We start from the raw sequence: 17,357 nt of genomic DNA on the forward strand, positions 1-17,357 counted from the left end.
CTAATAAAAATTTATACATTTATTCTTTGACATGTCCTCGCTCATGTGATAATGTCACATGGGACAAGTCTTAAAAGTGTTCAAAACCTTTACTTATTTAGCACTGAAACAAATCCCCCTAAAGCACCTCCGCATGCGCGAAAGAGCACAGGGAACCTCTCAGATTCCGCCCCCCCGCCCGCACAGGGACCACTCAGCACCTCCAGGTGAGTGTTGCGCTGGGCAGGCCTTAATTGCCCCGCCCATGTAAAATGGCGGTGCTCCCCCGATCGGGGATGCCGATCGGAGGCTTGCCCGCTCCCGGACTTACCCCACAACGGGTGGAGAATTTTTCCCCACGTTGCAAGGACTATTCTTCGATTACAGTACATGGTTGCCATTGCAAACCTGTCTCACATGTCTTTAGATCTCCTTCTTGCAAATAGAGCCCCAGGTCTACCTCCCATTTTCTCAATAGCATCTGTTAATTTTTGAGCCAGAGGATATCATAGTGGAACTTAATTGCTCATCTCTGTATTTTCAGTTTAGTACATATACATACTGTAATTTCTTGAGTTTCGATGTTTTATTTATGAAGTACTGTATTATTTGTGATCTTTCAAAATCAGCAGATGTAAATTTATTGCAGTAGCGTAAATGTGTCAAAGGTTTTAAGATCAGGAGATATGTTGATTTTGCTATGCATTTAGCATATATTGTGCACTTGGAAGATTAAAATCAGCTGAGATTTTCTTTTGCTTAAATGATAGAACAAAAAGCACTATAAGGAATTGCTCTTTGCAGCAGTGAATTGACAATCATTTTCAGAACCTAATAACTTGTTCTAAGCCACCTGAGATTTGAAAGCCTCATGTCACTCATTTGTTCCTCTGTCTGCTAGGAAAAGCAGTGAATGATAAATGTGGAAGCTGACGTGCAGAAAAAATTATATGGTCTAGCCAAGTAAAGATAACCATTCCAAATGTTACCGTAGGGTCTGGTGTAATTTCATTATGTTAGACTAATGATTAATGTGTCTGGTAATATTAATTTGTCTCTATTTTGACATCTCACTGCAGTCCTCCTGGTTTAACTGCTTCTTGGCCAGGCGATTGTTTCCTTCTTCAAAAACAGCTTCAGCAGCTCGGGTTGCAACGATTATTTGTAGAAATTCTTTAACGACATGAACCGAGATGTCCTGGAAATCTGGCCAGTGTTTCAATTTAATAGATAATTATATTGCTTTAGGATATCGGACACCCTGTGGACCAAAGATCCTATGGAACTTATTGTAGTTTAGTATCAGATTTTTTTGCTTTTTTTTAAAGCTCAAAAAGATCATCAATGCTCAAGGGGTCAATATAACCTTTAATAAAATTGCTTTTCTTTGAATGTTAACCAATTTTCAGGTTAGAATTCATTAATTTTGCTGTGTTTTCATTAGAGGTATCAGTTCACTGCGTTACGATGCAGTTAGGGACCATTAATATTTAAGTAGAAATCCGAATGCCTTATTTTCTTACTAACCAATAGAACTACGCCACAAGATTTCACTTTTTAAAAAAAAATACAAACTTGATTGTTCATAAAAGACTTAAACAAAACAAATATGATTAAGTTAACACTATAGCTTAGTATTATGCACTCAGGTTTCTCTCTTATAAGACGCATCAATCTTAAAGTTATTTACTTTTGTAGGGACCACTCATAAGCATTGCCGCAGACCTCTGGTGAATTCTCCTCGGCTCTAGCTATTCTCAGAGGTGAAGCTTTCATTTACCATCCCTTGACAGTGGAGGTCTCAGTCCCTTATTAGGGTACTTTTCAATACTTCCAAGCTAATTCAGCTGATTAGGAATATAGGAAATAAGAGCAGGAGTAGGCCAATTGACCCCTCGAGCCTGCGCTCTGACTCAATTAGATCATGTCTGATCTTCTACCTCAGAGCCATTTTCCCACACTACCCTTAGATGTCTTTACTATCGAGATATCTATCAATCTCTGTGCTGAACATACTCAATTTATGGAGTACTATATTATTTATGACCTTTCAGAATCAAAGGTTTCTTTTTCAATAAGACACAGTGAGGTCACTATAGATTCTCCCACAAGCTACAAACTAGACAATTTTCCAGTTTCCGTTCCCTCACAAAATTCAAACTGAGATTACGTCTCACCCATCTTCCACAATGATCATTGATGAAGTCAGTGTTTTACTCTGCTTGCAGTATCTAATTCTCATTTACTTTGGCTATCTTCTCTGTGAGCTGTAAATGGCAGACACCAGTTCCAAGCTGCAACTAAGAACCTCTTGCAGCAAACTCCCAGATAGATTGAAACCAGAGAGCCTTCTGAAGTTCGACCCATCTCCATGATGATGTAGCCTGCTCTGGAATGTTCTCAAACCGACCTTTAATGTAATTATCCTTTGCTTATGACTTTTTTTTGATCTGATGAAGTAAATTAGTTTTACAGCCTTTCAGCGTTTACTGAATGCTTTTCAACTAATTTGTCTCTAAGATCCAAAACAAAATCATCTCTCTGGATTGCCTTTATTTTTGCAAGCAGTGTAGACATTATATCTCCAGCTGTTCAGTTGAGTAAGCCCATGTGCCGTTTTATAGCTCTGTCTCTACTCTGAATTTATTAAACAAACATGGGTCATCTTTTAAAGTGCCATTTCTTGAGATATTCTGACAATTTCTAAAGCCCAGTGTTTTAATTACCTTACCTTCCTAGCTGTTAACCTCTAAAGACAACATGGCCCTAACCTTTTTAAGTGTAATAGGCTCCAAGCTGCTTTAATTGCACTTAGCCCATTTTCTACAGTTCAAGCTTTAATTCCTAAAACTAAAAATTATATTCTAAAACACATGAACCATAAACTAGATATTTGCAATGACTGTTGAGATCATAGCTTTCTCCAGTATTGTTGAGTGCATCCCTGTCATAGTGAACTTTCAATGTTCTATACTTTTAATCAACATTCCAGCTTATTTTTCCTCCAATCTGTCAACTCGCCTGTGTCTCTCTGCTTCCTCCTCATCCAAAATTGTCCCATATCATCAAGCACCCTCTAAATATATTTTTGTTCTGGCGTGCTGGGCACTTGTGAAGGATGAACAATGACAAATGTTGGATCCCAGTTCCTCCACTTTCCTCCTCAAATACCATTTCCTCCTGGGGCTTACTGCCCTTCCACTGGGCTTTTACGTTTTCAAGTAAAGGGTAAGATAGATAAATTTTAAAATATAAACCCATGATAGATTACATGATGGGCACTAATCTTGCCCAACCTTCTGGTTTCTCTGCAACAAAAACAGAAACAGATACCTGGAAAAACTCAGCAGGTTTGGCAGCATCGGCGGAGGAGGGCACAGCTGATGTTTTGAGTCCTCATGACCCTTCAACAGAGCTAAGTAAAATTAGGAAAGGGGTGAAATATAAGCTGGTTTAAGGGTGGGGGGGCGGGGGGTGGTTAAGTTGGGACAAGCAGTCAGTGATAGGTGGAGATAACCAAAAGCTGTCACAGACAAAAGAACAAAGAGGTGTTGATATTATCTAAAGGAATGTGCTAATTAAGAGTATAAGACAGGACTGATAAGGTGCAGATAGCTCTAGTGGGGGTGGGGGAATACTAAAAGGTAGAAATAAACAATGGTGGAAATATATTTAAAAATAATGGAAATAGGTGGGAAAAGAAAAATCTATATAAATTGTTGGAAAAAACAAAAAGGAGGGGGAAGAAACGGGAAGGAGGTGGGGATGGAGGAGAAAGTTCAAGAATTAAAATTGTTGAACTCAATATTCAGTCCGGAAGGCTGTAAAGTGCCTAGTTGGAAGATGAGGTGGTGTTCCTCCAGTTTGCGTTGAGCTTCACTGGAAAAATGCAGCAAGCCAAGGACAGACATGTGGGCAAGAAAGCAGGGTAGAGTGTTGAAATGGCAAGTGACAAGGAGGTCTGGGTCTTGCTTGCAGACAGACTGAAGGTGTTCTGCAAAGCGGTCACCCAGTCTGTGTTTGGTCTCTCCAGTGTAGAGGAAACCGCATTGGGAGCAACGAATGCAGTAGGCTAAGTTGAGGGTAATGCAAGTGAAATGCTGCTTCATTTGAAAGGAGTGTTTGGGCCCTTGGACGGTGAGGAGAGAGGAAGTGAAGGGGCAGGTGTTTGCGCCTTCTGCGTTTGCATGGGGAGGTGCCATGGGAGGAGGAGTAGGGGGTGATGGAGGAGTGTACCAGAGTGTCACGGAGGGAACAATCCCTATGGAATGCCGTCGGGGGAGTGGTGGTGAAGGGAAGATGTGTTTGGTGGTGGCATCACGCTGGAGTTGGCAGAAATGACGGAGGTTTCTCTGGATTGACATCAAAGTTATTTGTGAATTAAACCACTCTGGGACAGAAAGGGTCATCTCTGGAAGCTATGCAATCCAAATGGTATGGCTGTGACTAGCGATTCAAATGGTAGCTGTTCATGGGTATTATGGACAGAATTTGTGTGGCCCCTTCCAATTGGTAATCAGGGTATTTATCTGTAATGTGTGTGTATTACCTTATCCTCAGAATGATTTCTCCTAATTTAAAAATAAATTCCAGCAGCGGGCTTTTTGGTAACTTTTATTTATTGTCACACAATTGCCCTGGATATTTAAAACATGACGTCACAATCACTCATCTCTCTCACGATGACACATGCAAAAAATAGATGGAGTTGAGGTTAAAGCAGTAATTATAAAAATGGAACTTATAACTTGGTCTCTATGTTGATGCAGGCCTAAAGTCATCTTAGTTGAGTTGATACTTTAGTGGAGTGAAGGATTCTCTTAAAGCTGCAAAGCTTCTTGTAGACAAATAATCAGGAAATTAGTTTTCAGGTGGTCATGCAAACTGGGACAAGTACAGTACTTTAGCTGCTTTAGAAGACTTTTAGCTATGATGGTTTAGTTTCAGATGATTCTGATGTTTCATATGTTTCCTCCCTGCCAGATTGGCTTTGTTCAGGTTGTATTATACTGCAGTCCCTGAAAGTTAGTTTCAGTCACATGACTGCAAGGTTAATACTTCTGGGGTCCAGACCACCACAACGCAGTTGCAGTTGACAATGGTGATTCACTCTTATCTCTGACCCAACTTGAGCTCAAATATTCTCCTTTATCCAGTCTGGCACTCAGAGACTAACAGTCTAGAGATTGCTGATTCACTTTGAAACAATGTGCTGTGTAAGCTTATAACCTTATTCAGGTCCAAAGTAACTAAATTGTGGCCACAGAATTGAATACTATCCACAGTTTAAATGTCCATAGTCACATGTTATGTAGCAGTCATCTTAACAGAATTTGTGATCGCTTTCACAAAGTATGATCTTACAGTCTGTAATGCCCAATATATTCGTGCTGTACTGAGCATGACAATAGGACAGAAATATGTCACAAAATTAAAGGTATCTCCTATAATGACAAAGTGAACATTAACTAATCATTTTTTTACCCCCAACCTTTCCATCACCCAGGGTTGTTGAGGCCATTTGTAATGACTATACTGCCACCCTGCTGAGATTATCCAACTCAGCAGGGATCATTGGCTAGGTCAGTACAACACAGTTACAAATTGGCTTTATGAACTGGATTACTGGAGCTACCAATGCTGACAGGGAAGTTTTCTTTTGGTGCCTTCATACAGCTGGTTAACCGTATGATGTCCATCTTTTTTGAGACATCGGGAGCAGGCACTGTATAGTCTGACTTCCTACTTGCACCATGTTCTTGTCAGACCTATACCCACTGACCTGAATTGCTGACTAAGTGTTTGACATTAGAAAGTATTGATTTTACCTTTTCTAACTCTGAAATTGTTAAATTTGTACAAAACTTTTATCCAGCCACAGTTGGAGAAATATTAATAGTTTTGGTCACCCCATTATGGGAGCAATAAAAAATGAAAGGGAAAGGAACAATGCAGGTACACTAGGATATTACCACGGATGAGGAACTTAGTTAGAAGAAGTGCCTTGAAAGATTGAGACTGTTTTCGCTAGAAGGCTAGGCAGTAACCTGATTGAAATTTTCAACATCATAAATGATTATCATGAGATAAATAGTAATTGATAGTTTGAACAAATCAGTGAGATGTTAATAAGAGTTCACATGTTCAAGATGATCAAAAATAGAATTGAGGGGAAGGTTAGAAAAATATTTTTAAATAAAGAATGGTTCGAATTTGGAATCATCAGCAAAAAGTTGTTGATGCAAAGCCCATAAATTATTTTTAGGATAATTCAGTAGGTTATTGGAAACGAGTAATATTTAAGAAGAAAGCAGCATGGCATTAGTTGAGTGTTTCATGGGAAGAAACACTAGAACTGAATTGATAGAGCAGGGCTACGTTCTTTGCTGTAATCCAATGACAATGAATATTACTATTTATTACTGAAAATCTTATTATTTATTTGGTGCTGAAAGCCAACAGTTTTAACATTGAATTTTTAAAAGTCAACTCTTTACATTTTTCATGAATGTACCATGAACATCAGCATATCTTGGCATCCCATTTGTGTACAATGATGTATTTATATAATATACAATGACTTATAACAGGGTTCTTTCACTCAGGTTAGCTCCTGATACCCTCCGGCAGATGGTGCATTATTAAGATTACAGTGACTGTTTATTTTATTACACCCTTGATCTGCATTCAACTCAGAGGGGAAATCTTGACCTTTAAAGTATCTTTAACAATACCAGAAGGCAAATGGGTTCTGCAGTGTTCGGGGAGTGGTGGTGGGGGGGAGGTAATATTTAACAACTATTTTCCTCTGATATTTATTTGGACCATTGCCAGTGATTTCAATGGGAAATTGAGTGCATGCTTGTTAACTTTTTGGCATTAAAGTTTTTTTTTCACTTTTACAGCTTGTGTTGTTTACTGGCAAATTGAATACAATTGCTGGGATAGTGACCATCTTTTTTCTTTTGGTCTATGCTGCTATGGATCTAGCCTGTCTGGCATTGGAATGGGCCTCCGCACCAAATTTCAGGTATGAGAGATTTCAAAAATTCAATGATATTGCACGTTAATTGATAACTATTTCCAAATTCTGAGCCGCTCAAATTTCCGTGCCTGGTACAAGAAAATCATATTTTATCTATCTGGAACTTTTATGATTCCCAACTAAAACCAATGTAGGGGAAATAATTCGGCAAGTATGTATCTTAAGCTTTTACCCACCAGATAAGCATAAGTATAAGGAGTCTGGATCAATCTGTCTCAACAAAGCATAATTCTGATTTAAACAATGAGTTCACACGTCCCCTTCCACTGACCACCGTAGCATTGAAATTTAAACTTGTATGTTCAGGATTCAGTTGTTACCCATTTTGAAAAGATTTAAGGGTAATGATGTGGTCATAGACCTTGTCACAGATTATGCACTCTAAAGAGCTTTATTGATCAAACGACACATCGCCAACGTTATGCCGATTGTGTTCTAAGTTTAAATGATTCCTGGATACCATATGCATCAGTTGCTCAATTTTTGCTGCTAATAATATATGTAAGGAGACAATGGATTTCTTGGTCACCTATCCAGCTACCTTTGCTGCTTCCATCTCTTCCTACGCCCTCGAAGTTACATGTCTAGCAGGCCCTTTCTCATACATTCCTCTTTCCCAACTACCAATCTTTCTAGTTTTTCACCCATATTCTACTATACCTCCATCTCTACATCCTGTTCCCTTGACCTCATTCCCACTAAATTACCTATCCTAGCCCACTGCCTTTCAAAATGTTAAAAATAAAAACTCCTCACCCACTGTGAGTTAAAGGTGCCAGAGTGGGAGCAATGTGTAGCCACTGTTCAGTTTGTACAGCACAGAAAATAATTTGAGATTTTGATCAGTATGATGTTGATACAGTAGGTAGGAGCATATTTTGATCAGAATACATTCTAGGGGCTGGATTTTACGCTCCTTGTTCGGTGGGTTTGAATACGGCATGGAGGGGGTGGGGTTCATAGAATCCAGCACGTGGCCTTTGGCTGCACAGGCTGGTCTCAGACAAGTTGGGTGGAGGGGGGGGGTGTACTTACTTTGCTCGTCCCCTGTGCCCATTGGAGGCAACCCCCCCTCCCCCCTAAGATCACACCACCCTTTACCCTACCCTGCAACCCCAGCCTCCTGAACATGGCTCTCCACCACCATCCACACCTCCCTGCCCCCCACCCCCCACCCAACCCCACTCACCGGGGCCTGCCAGCCTGACCCCAGCAAAACCCTCCCCCACTTAGATTTGTGTCCGGCTCCAGTGACAATTTCCATTGGGGACTGCCTGTAGTCCCAGCAGTAACCACCATTCCTGCCTGGTGCTGTGGGACTACAGAACTGCCTTCCATCCGATTGACTGGCAGCTCTCTGAAGCAGGACTACCTGTTCCTGAGGGTTGGAAAACCTGCCTATTAATAGCCAATTGGCTGCTAAATGATAGCGAGGCAGCTGTTCTTCCTGTGGGTGGTTCCTTGCCAACATTTTAGTCCTGGGTGTGTGGGGACCACAGTGCTCTGTAAAATCCAGTCTTAGGTCTTTGAAGGGGAAAAGTAGGTTTTAGATGAGGGAGCAAGTAGAGCGGTTCAGGCTTGGTTGATCGCGCAGGGAGCAATAATGGTTTTGAAAGAGGGGGATAATGCTTGACAAGATGCATTGCTGAAAATTGCCATTATGAAAGCGAGAAGATGACTGGGGTGGGAGGGGTTTAAAGTTACAGGAGCTAAATTTTTGTGAATGAGAAAACAGGCAGGAATGGGGGATGGGGGTAAACTGCAAAGACAGGAAAAGGAAGGGCATAATTTGGTGGAACACAGATGGGGAGCCAGGAGTTTGGGGGAATGAACTGATTGGGAACAGTCAGTGCTCCCAGCCACAATGCTGATAACTCAAATGTTGGGAACAAAAACATCCCTGAACTCTTTACATTTAAGGCTGTGGACAGACAAGGTCTGAAGTCGGGCAATGAATACGTAAAGGAGAAATCCACTTGCAATTTTTTTGTTTATTGTCATGTTTCTGTTCCATGATTCCTACCTTGTTTCCTTTTTTCCATGTCAATTTGCAAATTTTGTTCCAGTTGTAAATTGGTTTTGATTGGATCAAACCCTGCTACCGTAGGCAGTTGTGGAGTTATGCTTTTGCTATATTAAAACTGCTTTAAATTCTCTCTTTCTTTTGGTGCCTCCTGCTGATTATTTCCAACTCTCCTTCTATTTTGGACTTGCAAATCCTTCCCAACTTTGAAACCTGACTAAATCAAATAGCATCCCATCCACACTGCATAGATGGATTTTTATTCTTAAAGAAATCCATATTTTAATTTTTGCTTTGATCCTTTTTTGTTTTCTGACTGTGTAGCTTGTGGCTTGAATATAAAGTGAGGGATTTGTTCTACAATTTCTCCAGCTGACACCCTGCCAATATTTTGGGCATGTGTGGTTGCATTGTTTCAAAATATTATATTTTAGTTTCCTTTGGTAGATTTTTTGAAATGGGATTTTTTTTTTCAATCATTGCCACATGTAATTTTCCACTTTTATATTCTGCTCCCCCCCATCTCTCCAATCCCCTTCGAGACAAGTACATCTGTCCCTCCGTCTCTCTCTCTCTCTCTCTCTGTCCCTCCGCCTCTGCGGCCCTCTGCCTTCTCCCCCGCGGCCCTCTGCCCCCCCCCCCACCTCTTCTGGGGCCCGCCTCTCTCTCTCCACCCCCCCCATCCTCTGGGGCCCGCTGCCTCCCCCTCCTCTGGGCCCCGCCAGCTTTACCTCACCACCACCCCTCTCAACCCCTGCACGCTCTTTAAATTGTCACACTGCTTGTTAGTAGTGGATGAGCAGATATTTCCTCAAATTATATATCAGGAAGATTGAAGCTACTGTCTTTGGCACCCACTCCTAACTTGTTAGCCAAAATCCTTTCCCTAGCCACCCCAATACCCGTCAGCTGTCTGAGGCTGAACCAGACACCTTGGTGTCACATTTGGCCCGAGCTGAACTTCCAACCATGTAACCGCACCATCACCATGACCTCTGTAACATTGCTCAACTGCACCTCTAGCTCATTTTCATCGACTGCTGAAATTTTCTTTCGTGCCTTTACTGCCTTCAGATTTGACTATTCCAGTACCTGACCAACCTCCTGTTTGCACTCTCCGTAAACTTGAGGTCACCCAAAATTCTACCCATGTCCTAACCCTCACCAAGTCCCGTTTACACATCTATGCCATCCTCGCTGGCCGAACACTCCCAGTTAAGCAATGCCTCGCTTTTAAAATTGTCATCCTTGTTTTCCAACCCCTACATGACCTTGCCTCCTCCCTATCTCCATGATCTCCTGCAGTCCCATATACTTTCAAGATGCCTTCACACTTTTAATTCTGGCCTCTTGAAAATTCCTTACTTTAATCACTCCATTGGCAGCTGTGCCTTCAGCTTTCTAATCCCCTCCCTAACCTTGTCTGCAGCTCTGCCTCTTGCCTTCTTAAGATGCCCCTTAAACCTACCTCTTTGACCATCTGTCATTGTATCAAAAGATGTCCACATGCATCGGCCCTGTGACCACTGTTGTTCACCATTTACAAGAATGATTTGAACTCAGGAGTCGGATGCACAGTTGCAAAATTTGCATAAGGTACAAAATTAGGGGATGTGCTTAATATGGAGGAGGATTGTTATAAAGCACCTGAAGAAATTACTAAACTTGCAGAATAGATGTGTAATCAGCAAATTGAAGCCAATATGGATAAGTGCGAGGTAATAAATTTTAGAAAGGAAAAATAAGGAGGTCACACAATTGTGGAAAGTGTCTAAATGGGGTAGATAAACAGAGGGACCTGATGGTGCAGATAAGCAACTCTCTAAAAAATAAAAATGCAGGTTAATAAGGCCATTTCAACAAAATGAACCAAAGCGTGGCTTTGTTACCTTAAAATTGTGTTGGGGGGGGAAAATGATGCTTGGTCAGTCCATGCTTGGAGTATTGTGCACAGTTTTGGTTTCCTCATTATGAAAAAGGATGTAGAGGTACTAGAAAAGATGTAAAACAAACCACAAGTCCAGTACCAAGATTGAGTGGCCATACCTACCAGGAAAGATTGAGCAGTCTGAGGTTCGTTCTTCTAGAATAGAGAAGACTTGGAATGATTTACTACGTTAATGGTGCAATGCCAATACAAATTGTTGGGTGACCTGATAGAGATGTTTAAGATTATGGAAAGTTTTATTTATGGGGCAGCTATAGTGATGTTTTGACTTCAGTGAGGCTAGAACTTGATGGTCATTAACATTGACTCCAGTCGGAAATTCAGTGGCAACCTCGCTACCCAGAGAGTGGTTACAATGTGGAATACTCATCCGCAAGGGGTAGTTGAGAGAACTAGTGTAGATGCATTTCGGGGAAATTAGATCAGCACATTGGAGGGGAAGGAATAGAAAGTATGTTAATGGCTCAAAATGAAGAAGGGTGGGAGAAGGTTTGTGTCATGCATAGACCAACTTGGACCTGTTCGGCTGAATACACTGTTTTTGTGCTAATAATCCTGTGCAAGATGATGTGATAATTATGGTTTAGCAAGGACATAGTGGTCAAGCAAGATGGTATTTTCCACCAAGTGGCTTGGCAAAAATCATGGACATCCAATGAACAATGTAGGAATTGTTAAACCGTGGCTTTGCTCACCCAAACACGGCAGAGGGTTTCAAAGCTCCTGAAAACAATAAGGAGCTTTTCCCATGAATGTATCTCAATTGAGTAGAAATAACTAGCAAAGTACCACTTTGCTGGTTGGCAATAGAAGGAGATCATTCCAGATGTGGTAAAAATGCACGGGACCTACTGCACCAACAGCACTAAATATGCTACTCGTAGAACAGCAGAACGATGGGCAGGTCTCACCATGAAGTCTTCTTGGAAACTTTGATGCATATTTAAACCCAGTATGTTTAGCTTTTGCAAAGTTTGTGTTCACTAAGCTTTTGTAATTCCTTAAATAGTGCTGTACAGTTAATTTTTCTAACTTGGGTGTTAGAAGAGCAGAATGCTCTCTCAAAATCAGTGCATGTGTTTGAGCGTCATTTGGTCAGCTGCTCAAGCAGCAGAGGTAAACTGAGCTTCAGAATTTCAGGCAGTTCTGAAATAAATTGTTTCTCTGGTCCTCATGAAAGTAGTATGAACAGGAGCTGGAAAAGCTGATCATCATTGTAAAAAGCAAATGGTTGAATATCAAATGCTGTTCCCTCTATATCCACTGAACACAAAATTAAAATAGTGATATAAAGTATTAGCGAGATGTGGCATTGTATTATAAGCTTATTTGCACCAAATATTGTGGCACCGAACATATTTTTGACTGATTGTTAAATTGGGCTCGTGGTTTTATGTGACAGCTAAAAAAAAATTCCAAGTGAACTGGAATAAGCATCTAGCAATTCTGATCAGAAGCCTACATTAGGGAAAAAGGAATGGAAGAGGAACAGTGATTTTTATTAAGGAAAAAATACGTACTTGGCTTAATAAATTGAAGTCTCTACTAGTTGGTTTCTATCGGCATCAAAGAATCTAAGGTATACTCCAATGGGTTCAAAGCAATGCAGCATTAGATGTATATATTTCCCATCTTTTTTTGAAGTAAAGCAATGCAATGTATTGAAGATATGGCTGTGAAATGCACACGTAAATTAAATGTAAATTTAATTTTCCACGTCGTACTTGGTAGCGTGGAGACCAAAAATGTCACACTTTGGTGACACTTTAATGGAGGGTGACCCTATTTCGCCTTGGCCCAGCACCTTTCATAGCCTATAAAAATAAGATCTGAGCAGCTAGCCACTTTAAGTGGCTTTCTAAATAATTGTTTTTGACCCAAGTAAGGGTAATATCCTCAAGGAACACATCATCTGCAAATAACTGTTAGTTGTCACAGTTCAAATGCACTAAGCATCTTTTAAGGAACTGGCCACTATAAAGGTTATTATAAAAGTACCATAAATGATAACGCAGCTTTGTGTGGAAAAGCACCTAAGAGATTTTTCAGCTTTCATTTTTACTGCAATTTTCTCGGCTGAATGCTTTGATTATGGCAAGTAGATTGTAAGATAATGACATCAAGCAAGATTGCATTTCAAGGCTGCTCTTGGTGCAGCACTGTATATTGGGGTGGGGGGAAAGGACTGACTGGATAGAAATCTGAAAAGAAATGTTTTCATTTTAAACTAATTAGTGGCAAGTTTTTTTTAAAATGAACTTTAGTTTTCCAGCTTAAGCTATTTAGGTGATACTTTCGTGACAAAATTAAATTGTTTCTATTGTTTTTTGTTCTTTATCTGTCAAACTGTCTGAAGATTAGGTAGCAATCGTGTTGAAAGTACAGAAAAGCACTGGTTTAATTTGCCAGTAAACTGTGATCTGTTGACTTTTTTGAACGCATTAAATACCACATTTGAAATCTCTATGAAACCCTTGAAGTGTATTACTGCTATGCCATAGTTCTTGTACAACTGTGCAAAAAGCAAAATCCTTTGGAATATTTTCATAATAAGAGTTTTTACTGTTGTACCGCTTGTAACAACCAAATTCACAAGACTATTTGAGACTGATGGCCATGAAAATTTTTCTTGTAATGGGGTCTCCCTGACTCCTGCCAGTCGTCTTGAACCCAGAAAATATGCTGAATCAGCACCAGCACAATTCCTGACAATATCAGCACATAGATGCAATCATTGTAGCGGTGTGATGGTGATTACATCTGGTCAGATTGTCTAAGCCATTTAGCACATGCTCACTGTGCCAGGGTCTGCTTCGCAGGTGGCTCATTGGTAACCTGGCAGCACTATTGGATCATTAATGTGCACTTGGGTCACTATCCTGAGATCTAACCTGTGAAACATAGAAGTATCTGATGGTATTTAGATCTGCTATGGTTATTATCACCATGTATTTAGTTGTTCAGGTAACAGTATCTGCAAATGAGAGAATAATTATCTGAACTCTGAAACAATAACATGAAAAATATTTATAAATCACCTGTTTGAGGTGAAACTTTGAACATTGCAAGGATAATTTAATTACTACAATGAGGCATTTATGTGCATAGACTGCAAAATAGGGGTGTTCAAATCCCCAAAACATGTTGACTCACTGTATAGCTTCAAGAATATTAATTTTGTGAAAATAACTGCACTTAAGCATGCTGGGTCCCATGCAGATTAGCATGAGTATAGGTAAAGCCATACCAATTAACACAGCTACCAGGAACTTCCAGTTGCAAATCAATTGCCCTCAACAGCTATCAATAATGAGCAGAAATGGAGTCAATCAAATGGCTTCAAATACATATCTATGGAACTCTCATAAGCTGAAAAGCTTAATGAAGGCTACTCCTGATAATTCAAAGCTTCTGAATTATGATTCAAAGTACTGAAAAAAGAGATATGCTATCAAAGCTTTTCGTTTTCGCTCATCAGGATGGATTCACACTAATAAGAGGCAGAATAAGGAGTACGCCATTTAAGACTGAAATGAGGAGGATTTACTTCACTCAGTGTGGTGAATCTTTAGAATTCTCTACCCCAGAGGGCTGTGGAAACTCAGGCAGAGAGCTCGTACAAGACAGAAATCGATAGATTCTGGATACTAATGACATCAAGGAATATGGCAGGAAAGGAGAGCGCAGGAAAGTGGCATTGAGGTAGCCCATGAATGGTGGAGCAGGCTTGATGGGCCAAATGGCCTACTCTTGCTATGCTCCTGACTTCAAACCAAGTCATTGGTTGGTGGCTGCTCCAAATTAACCCCATGCAGCCGAGAAGCAGCATTCATCCCATTACAGCCTTCTGGCTTTCAAACTTCAGTCTAATATCAAAGTTTGCCTACTGGCTACTCTCGGGGCTGGATTTAACCCAGCCCATTGGGATAGGAAACAAGGCAGCTGGGCTTGCTTAATTGTGGTCGAGGTCCCAGGGCAGGCTTCCAGCAGTGGGAAAACCTCCTGTGATTAAGTTGAAGGTGGGTATGGGTCCACAGGGGAAACTCGCCCGCTCGCAGCGGGTTGTCAGTTAGGCTCGTTATTGAACCAATTGACACCAATTATCCCTGAGCCCACCAGAATTTAGTGGTGCCTCAGGGATTACACGCAAGTGGCATGACTTTCCTGTGCTTTTCAAAGACCTCCAAGCAAACACTGGGATTGACTGCAGCCTTCTGGGGGTCGGTGGGGAATGGGGTGGGGGTTGCGGCGTGGTGGTAAGGACCCACCCCCATTTGAAAGGAACGGTGCCCGAACATGAGACCCAGCATTGGGGGGGGGGGGGGGACTGCTGAATGCCAACTCCCACCCTAAACACTGACCCCACCCTCCTCTCCCGCCGCTGTCCTGCCTCCATGCAAAGGATCCCTATCCCACTCTCTCTCACTTGTGGCCTGAGTCCTTAGACGATTTTTGGCCTCTTCTTGTGTGTATTCCTGGCAGCAGCCCCAATTCTGGTGGGCAGGATCACTGGTCCTGGGGCCCTGAAGCCTGGGGAAGGCCCGACGCTGTTACTCCAGTTGGGCATCCCTCAGTAGCGACGTGGGCTTCTCACTAGTTCTCCCAACTGTGGGCTGAACTCTCTTCATTATGTTTAATTCCATCCCAGGTTTCCAGTTGCTGCATGTCTCTCATAATCTGTCATGTATGGAACCTGAACACACTGTCCATTGGTGTTGAGTACTTTGGGTGGCTTTGGATTTTTGGCAACTACTCTGATTTCCCATTTTTATTTTTAATCTTTCTCTTATTTTCTCTCCCCTCTTTTGCTTAACCTGACTATGCAACCTTTCATCTCTCCCCTCTTGTATCTTGCCTCGCCTGATCCCTACCAGAGTTTATCACTTCTCAGTCTTCTGTTTATCCTGGTGCCGACCCAGGTTTGAATTTCGCTTTGAACAACACATGGCTACCCTTTGTGCATCTCTGTTGTGGCCCACTCAGTCATGGGCCCATTGTGGCATCCACCATGCCTCCTTGGTATCAGCAACCCCAGCTGCCCCATCCTCTTTTGCTCCTGGTTGTCCAACACCAAGTGTAAAATTATCATCTTTGTATTCTGATCCACCCATGAAGCCATTCACTATTTCTCTAGACCTAGACCTGCTCTGCAACCAAATTCTCCATTTCTCTAATGCCTGCTTTTTGTGCATCAACCCACCCTCCCACTCCTCATCCTTCACCTCGCCCACAACTACCATTGCAATCAGTATTTTCAGTTCTGGTCCCTAGAGCTCTCTTCCTTAAAAATCAGCACCAATGTTCTACCTTTTGAGAGGTTCCTCAAAACCTACCTCTTTGACCAAACCTCCTCTAATATCTTATACTTAAGGAATAATAATTGGAACTTAGCAGTGCTGCAGATTAGTTTACACCATTGAATGAACAAATCTCATCCATTTTCCTTATACCTTTCTGAAAAGCATTTTCACATTGAAGGCCTTACATCTTTGTAGCAATGGATAGATTTTGAAAGAATTTGTCAAGACTCCAGATGTCAAGCTTTTATTTTGTTGGCCTTTTTTTTCCTGGATATTCTAAATGTGCATTTTCTGTCTAGTTGATGAACACCCCGCCTCGGCTTTTGCTCTCATTATTCATTCTTATTACTATGCTGCATTTTCCCTGCCACATCTAGAAGCTTGGTTTTATTGACTTGATTTTATGCAATGATTGACTTAAAGCTGAAATTCCTTTGCCACATTATATTCTGAAAGACAAATGTAGGAACTACTTAGAACACACAGCTGTCGACTTGTACTTGTGAACTTGAATTAAGCCAGTCTTTGGGACATATTTGTTCAAACCTTAATTTTTTTGTAAATTTATCATATTTTTAAACAATAAACAAGTATTACTGTTAAAAGTTACTAACAGAAGTAATGGGGCTGTATGTGTCACAATTTTAACCTTTCTGATTCTTCAATACCTCTGTCGCTTTTCCTATTTTCAAGTTTTCAGTTCTGTTAAGTATTTTTGTATAGTTTGCTCCTGTTAATTCAAAGTCTGGATAATTCGAGAATTATTCAGCCATTTGAATTAAACAATTTAAATCAAACACCACTGGAGGCTTTTTATGCTGAAAGGAATTCAAATTAATAGATAATTCAAATGAAGTGACTTTGAATTAAAGGACTAGACTGTCTTGCAATTGCATTTAAAATGTTAATTAATTACCATTCTCTAACAAAACTGACTAAATTATTTTCATTCAAAAAGGTTGCTGAAAGTAAAAGTGGTTGCTTTTTAAAAAGTCAAGTGAGAGCTGCCTCTGGTATTTCCCACCCATAATACGCACAATTTGCACCCTGGGTGCCACCCTG

At 40.9% G+C, this 17,357-nt stretch overlaps 1 protein-coding gene across 1 annotated transcript in view; it reads left to right on the forward strand.

Annotated features, from left to right (window-relative positions):
- Nucleotides 1-17,357, forward strand: part of zgc:153039 (uncharacterized protein LOC767698 homolog) — a 96,450-nt gene that overhangs the window by 62,767 nt on the left and 16,326 nt on the right. Inside the window, exon 9 of the mRNA XM_041208605.1 lies at nt 6,885-7,009. Within this exon, the coding sequence (XP_041064539.1) occupies nt 6,885-7,009 (125 nt within the window). The remainder of the gene's footprint in view (nt 1-6,884; nt 7,010-17,357) is intronic.

The sequence above is a fragment of the Carcharodon carcharias genome, chromosome 2 (genome assembly GCF_017639515.1).
Source record: "Carcharodon carcharias isolate sCarCar2 chromosome 2, sCarCar2.pri, whole genome shotgun sequence".
In the NCBI taxonomy this organism is placed as follows: domain Eukaryota; kingdom Metazoa; phylum Chordata; class Chondrichthyes; order Lamniformes; family Lamnidae; genus Carcharodon; species Carcharodon carcharias.